The 6,388-nt window shown below is 45.7% G+C and overlaps 1 protein-coding gene across 1 annotated transcript; it reads right to left on the bottom strand.

Annotated features, from left to right (window-relative positions):
• Positions 1–207: 207 nt before the first annotated feature.
• C16H10orf120 (chromosome 16 C10orf120 homolog) lies at positions 208–2,359 on the bottom strand. The gene is made up of 3 exons (XM_049855104.1): positions 2,181–2,359; positions 1,425–1,500; positions 208–915 (listed from the first exon to the last, which is right to left on the bottom strand). The coding sequence occupies exons 1-3, from the start codon at positions 2,357–2,359 to the stop codon at positions 208–210; spliced, it is 963 nt and encodes a 320-aa protein (XP_049711061.1).
• Positions 2,360–6,388: the final 4,029 nt, after the last annotated feature.

The raw sequence follows: 6,388 nt of genomic DNA on the forward strand, positions 1-6,388 counted from the left end.
CAGAAAGGCTCAACAATTAGGTCTTACCTTGAGGACTCCCAGCAGTCCAGTGGAGGAAGCCGAGATCCTAAAAGAAGAGGGGGTGAGAAGGAGCCTGGGTAGAGCCGACAGGAGTAGTAAGAACCAGGACACTTGGTTACGCTGGGGAGTAAATAAACTTTAATAATGGTGAGAAATAGTTTTGCGCATGTACTCGTCCCAGATGCTCTATCTTCTCAGTGGGCAGGCCTTCATCACATCACCGGGATGGACTCCCCGAGATACAAAATCCTGATTCATTAACATCAGATCTCCAGGGAATTCAGAAAAATGGAACAGGCATCGGTTTGTTGGGCCAGTGATGCACCGTTCCAGTTTTTTTGTGGGGAGGAATGGTCTCCGTTCATTCACATTACATGTCAAACGTTTTTTTGGTTCTTCTGACTTGAAAATCACATTCATTTTTATTTCTTGTCTATTTGTGGGTTTGCTCTCTGTCTCTTTCTTCTCCTCCTGTTTGGCAGTCTCACGATTATTTATGTCAAAGTTATCGCCTTCTTTTCTGGCCTTGTCTTTTGCTGTTGGGTCCAGGCCCACTCCTGACAAACATGAAGAGTTCCTAAACCTTTCAATGTAGGGTAAAAGTTGCTTGTTTCTCAGGGCTCGAGCAATCTGCATCCTTTCTATGTGCTTGCTAATGTTGGCCCTTTCTCGTTGTGGCATTTCAAACTCTTCTGGGGGCACAGTCACCTTTGCTGTCCATATTTTTTCCAAGGGTCCACAAGTAGGACAAAGCGATGAATTTCGTTTTTTAGATTCCATTGCCTGTTTGTGGTCTGAGGACAGCAGCCGCAGTTCCTTGAGCATCTTCCGTTCTTCCTCTTGCTTATAAGCCAAAAACCTTCTTGCTGCTACTGTGTGAACACCACCTAGACGCTGACAATGAGAAGGGGATTGTTAAGGTCCCCAGTGGGACAGAGCCAGGGTGCACCCACAGGCCAGTTCTACCTCCGTTGCTGAGTGTGTGAGGTCCCCCATGTAGTGGGAAAGAGGGCAGATCTTTGGGGTCAGGCAATCCTGGGTTCAAATTCTAACTCTACTTCTTACCTACAATGGATACAAAAGAATTTCCTTGACTTTGTAGGGTCATCATGAGACCTGAACAAGACAACATATATGAAAGCAACCAGCGCATGGTAAGAGATCAAAAAAAAAAAAAAAAAAAAGGTAGCTTTCATCATTCGTTATCATTTATAGCATGTTCCTAATTGGGACTTTTAAATAAGACAGTCTCCTGTGCAAGTGTGGAAACCAATCAGTAAGTTTGTGGTTCCACTGTTTGGGACACTTCTCTGTTGATGGTGGGTTTTGAACCTCTGTCTCCCCCTAGCGAAATTTCCTGTAGTCAGTGGGGCCTTCCTACAAGAAAACCTCAGGGCACTTACTAATATCTCTTTTTCCAAGGGGGAGTATTTCCCAAGGGCAATGCGTGGGTCTGATTCATACAGTTTGGTCCACATCCTGGAAGGCATAGAGGCAGGTATATCAGAAAGGATCTTCCTAGTTTTCCCACTTGTAGTGAGAAGCCTCACAAAGGGTGTCTTAGTCATCTAGTGCTGCTGTAACAGAAATACCATAAGTGGATGGTTTTAACAAAGAGATATTCATTTTCTCACAGTCTAGTAGGCTAGAAGCCCAAATTCAGGGCTTCAGCTCCAGGGGAAGGCTTTCTGTCTCTGCTGGCTCTGGAGGAAGGTCCTTGTCCTCTATCTTCCCCTGGTCTAGGAGTATCTCCGAACAGGGACCCCGGGTCCAAAGGACACACTCTGCTCCCGGCACTGCTTTCTTGGTGGTATGAGGTCCCCCTGTCTCTCTGCTTATTTTTTTCTGTTATATCTCAAGAGATTGCCTCAAGATACAATCCAATATCATGGACTGACCCATCCTCCCTCATTAACATCATAGAGGCAGGATTTACAACATACAGGAAAATCACACAATCCTGGGACTCATGGCCCAACCAAATTTATATACACATTTTTGGGGGGACGTAATTCAATCCATGACAAAGGGTAATTCTACATTAGCCATATTGAGGCCACCATGGCAGGGGCTTCTGTAGTCACAGGGCAGCCTCCTCTACATGGCTTCTTTCTGATACGGATGGAAAGGAAAGAACCAGAAGCACAGGTTACACTCACCCCAACTGTGAAGCTGGGCATAGATCCTCTTGGCAAAACAGAGGGCCTTTATCCTGGAAAGAATGACTTGTATTGAGTATTCTGACTGACTTTTCTTTCCTCTTATTCGACTTCCCCTCTGGAGTCTTCCTTTCTTGGGCCTTTGGTCTGCCAGTCTTCTGACAGTCTTTCTCCTCCATTCTTTGATCATGTTCTCCCAATAGGCTAGGATGGGAGATGTTTATGTCTGGAGTTCGTTTCTAAGACAATTTAAGGGGAACCCAAGGGACAGTCACAAACATTTCTTGCATCATAACTGGTCTGGCTAGGGGCTATTGTGAGGTTTGAGTTTAAGGCATCAAATGATCTCCTGGGATAAAATGGGCACACACCATCATACTCCAGAAGGAGAGCCACTTAACTGACCTCAGTTGACTGTAGACACACAAGGGAGGATGGGCACACTGTGGCTAACCAATGATCTCGTCATGTCACTGCCACTTTAAATCCTAAGAGGGCTGTTCAGGCCTTGTGGGATGAAGACTCAGCCTGCTAAAGTCTCTCTCTCATATTTGCCTGCCTCTCCAATCTTAGCGCCTCATGCTCCAACCATACCACTCAACCTGCTTAATAACAATGCCTGGCATAAAAGAATTTCAGCTTTAGCTGAGAAAAACATCAGGCTTAATGAGGATGAAAAATATGACTGACTTCCAGCAATGCTTATGTGGTGTTAGGTTGAAGGGCAAGAAAAAGAAGCATCAAAAACAAAATTACCTCCTCAGAGAGGCCTGCCTTGACCATGGTTTATAACGTGGTCCCATCCCCAGTCATTCATCAACCCCCATATTTCCTTCAAGTACCTCTAACAGTGGTTCTCAATGTGGGCTGCATTGGACTCACTCAGGGAGCTTCATAAAGTGCTGATGCCTGGGTCCTGCCCCAGGAGATTCTCATGGAATATGTTTGGGGAGAGTCCTGGGTATCAAGGTGTTTGGATGATTGTAACCTGAAAGCCAAGGTGAGAACCACTGTCTTACAGAATCTGTAGTTACCATGTTTATTGTTGTCTTGCTTTTCCCATTGGAATGTAAGCCCCAATAGGCTAGGAAATTTGTTTATATTGTTTATTGCTATTTGTGGAGCCCTGGTGGCGTTAAGAGCTCAGCTGCTAACCAAAAGATTGGCAGATTGAGACCAGCTGCTCCTCAGAAACCCTATGGGACAGTTCTACTCTGTAGACAACAACAATGGGTTTAGTTTTTGGTTTTCCCAGACCTCAGCGTGATATCTGGCACATAACCCGTTGCCATCAAGTCAATTCTGACTCATAGTGACCCTATGGGACAGAGTAGAACTGCCCCATAGGGATTCCAAGGCTGTAATCTTTACAGAAACAGAATGCCACATCTTTCTCCTGTGGAGTGGCTAGTGGGTTCAAACCATGGACCTTTGTGTTAGCAGCCAAGAGCTTAACCACTGCACCACCAGGACCATATAGAAGATAATAAATGCATATTTGTGGAATGGAACAAACAAACAAACAACAACAACAAAAAGCCTTTCCTTAGCTAAAATAGCAGCACCACAAAGTGAATCAGGCCTGTTGTTGTTGTTAGGTGCCATTGAGTTGGTTCTGACTCATAGTGACCCTATGTACAACAGAATGAAACACTGCCCAGTCCTGCGCCATCCTCACAATCTTTGTTTATGCTTGAGCCCATGAACCAGGCCTGAATAGCAAGATTTACCTCCGCCGGCCATAAGTAACGGGAGGGGACTGGGAGTGGGGCAAAATAACCCTCGGCTCCTGCCAGCATGCATCTCTAGGGCTGGTTTATGCTCTGGTGGCTGGTTGGATCAGGTGAGGCCACAGTACTTTGCGTAGGAGGTGAGGATCTCCCAGCAGGCATGAGGGACATTTCAGGGATGAGGCCTGTTCTCAGTCAAGGCAAGAGAACATGGAGGAAGGGCTTTGAACTAACAGAAAAAGGAACTATGACTACCGTCCAGGTCTTACTATGCTGCACCTGGTTCTTGAAACGTCCTGCCATCTTGGCTTGTGTCCCTGGCAACTTCCCTGCCACATGGAGTGGGCTGGGATGGGCCACAGCTACAGATAAGCTGACTCTTCTGGTTTCATGCTCCCGGCTGATTGTGTCTACTTCCCTGATGGTTACCCTGAGCTATGACTATTTCACACTGGTCTTGGCCACACAGTTATATTTGGGCTGTGGGGAGAGGGAGGGGCTGTGGGGAGAGGGAGGGGCTTCTCCAAGGCTAGCACCTTGGGATCAGCAGCCCTTGTGAGAGACCCCCAAGGGAAAGGCGAATCTCAGGAAAGCAGGGTTGGATGAGGTCCACGTGATCTGTGCTAACCCCTCCTGGCGATTCTATCCCCTGCCAACCTTAGGGAATGGGCGTTTGATTGTATCGCTCTACTGAGAAAAAGTGGCAATGGCACTCATCCATTAAGATAAATCTAGATGGCAGGGTGGGATGGGTTCTCCACACAGGGAATAGCACCGCAAAACAGGGGAGGGAGCCAGAAAGAGTCGGTGTTTCCAGGGAGCTGAGAGGAATTCAGTTTGCAGGGCGAGCACGGGAGGGGACACAGAGGGAGGAGACAGAAAAGGGGGCAGGCACAGACTGCGAGGGCCTGCCAGGTCACACTGAAGAGTGGAGCTTTTTCCTTCAGAAGAGTGAGACTTGTGCAAGGATTTAAAGTAAAGAGATAAATGCAAAATTAAAAAAAAAAAAAAACTTTATTGGGAGTATACTTAACATACCTAAAATGCACCTGTTTCAAGTGCAAAATTCAATAATTTAGTAAATTTGTGCAGCCATCTTCACAATTCAGTTTTGGAACATTTCCATCACCCCCAAAAGATGCCTCACTGAGCACAGCCGACAACCACTAATCTACTTTCTGTCTCTATAGATTTGCCTTTGAATTTTCTCATTTTAAAAGGATCTTTTTCAGGCTTTAAATCAGGGTCCTTGGGTGGTGTAAATGATTAAGCACTCAACTACTAGCTAAAAGGTTTGCAGTTCAAACCCACCCAGAAGCACCCCAGATGAAAGGCCTGACGATTTGCTTCCGAAATCTCACAGCCTTGAAAATCCTATAGAATCTAGTTCTACTCTGCAACACATGGGGTCACCATGAGTCTGAATCCGCTCCACACAACTGGTTTTGTTTTTTTGGCCTTCTGCCTTGGAGTTGTTCAGACAGAACAAGGGGATACTGGTTGGTTTAAAGTCAGAAAAGGTGTGTGTCAGGGTTGTATTCTTTCACCATACCTACTCAATCTGTATGCTGAGCAAATAATCCCAGAAGCTGGACTATATGAAGAACGGGGCATCAGGATTGGAGGAAGACTCATTAGCAACCTGTGTTATGCAGATGACACAACCTTGCTTGCTGAAAGTGAAGAGGACTTGAAGCACTTACTAATGATGATCAAAGACCACAGCCTTCAGTATGGATTGCACTTCAACATAAAGAAAACAAAAATCCTCACAACTGGACCAATGAGCAACATCATGATAAACAGAGAAAAGATTGAAGTTGTCAAGGATTTCATTTTACTTGGATCCACAATCAACAGCCATGGAAGCAACAGTCAAGAAATCAAAAGACTCATTGCATTGGGTAAATCTGCTGCAAAGGACCTCTTTAAAGTGTTGAAGAGCAAAGATGTCACCTTGAAGACTAAGGTGCACCTAACCCAAGCCATGGTATTTTCAATCGCATCATATGCATGTGAAAGCTGGACAATGAATAAGGAAGACTGAAGAAGAATTGACGCCTTTGAATTGTGGTGTTGGCGAAGAATATTGAATATACCGTGGACTGCCAAAAGAGCGAACAAATCTGTCTTAGAAGAAGTACAATCAGAATGCTCCTTAGAAGCCAGGATGGTGAGGCCGAGTCTTACATACTTTGGACATGTTGCCAGGAGGGATCAGTCCCTGGAGAAGGACATCATGCTTGGCAGAGTACAGGGTCAGCAGAAAAGAGGAAGACCCTCAACAAGGTGGATTGACACAGTGGCTGCAACAATGAGCTCAAGGATAACAATGATTGTAAGGATGGCTCAGGACCAGGCAGTGTTTCATTCTGTTGTGCACAGGGTCACTATTAGTTGGAACCGACTCGACATGACGGCACCTAACAACAACAACAGCAGCCATGGAGTTAGTTGGGTTTTCCCTTGGTTACCACT

Source organism: Elephas maximus, chromosome 16 (genome assembly GCF_024166365.1).
Source record: "Elephas maximus indicus isolate mEleMax1 chromosome 16, mEleMax1 primary haplotype, whole genome shotgun sequence".
In the NCBI taxonomy this organism is placed as follows: domain Eukaryota; kingdom Metazoa; phylum Chordata; class Mammalia; order Proboscidea; family Elephantidae; genus Elephas; species Elephas maximus.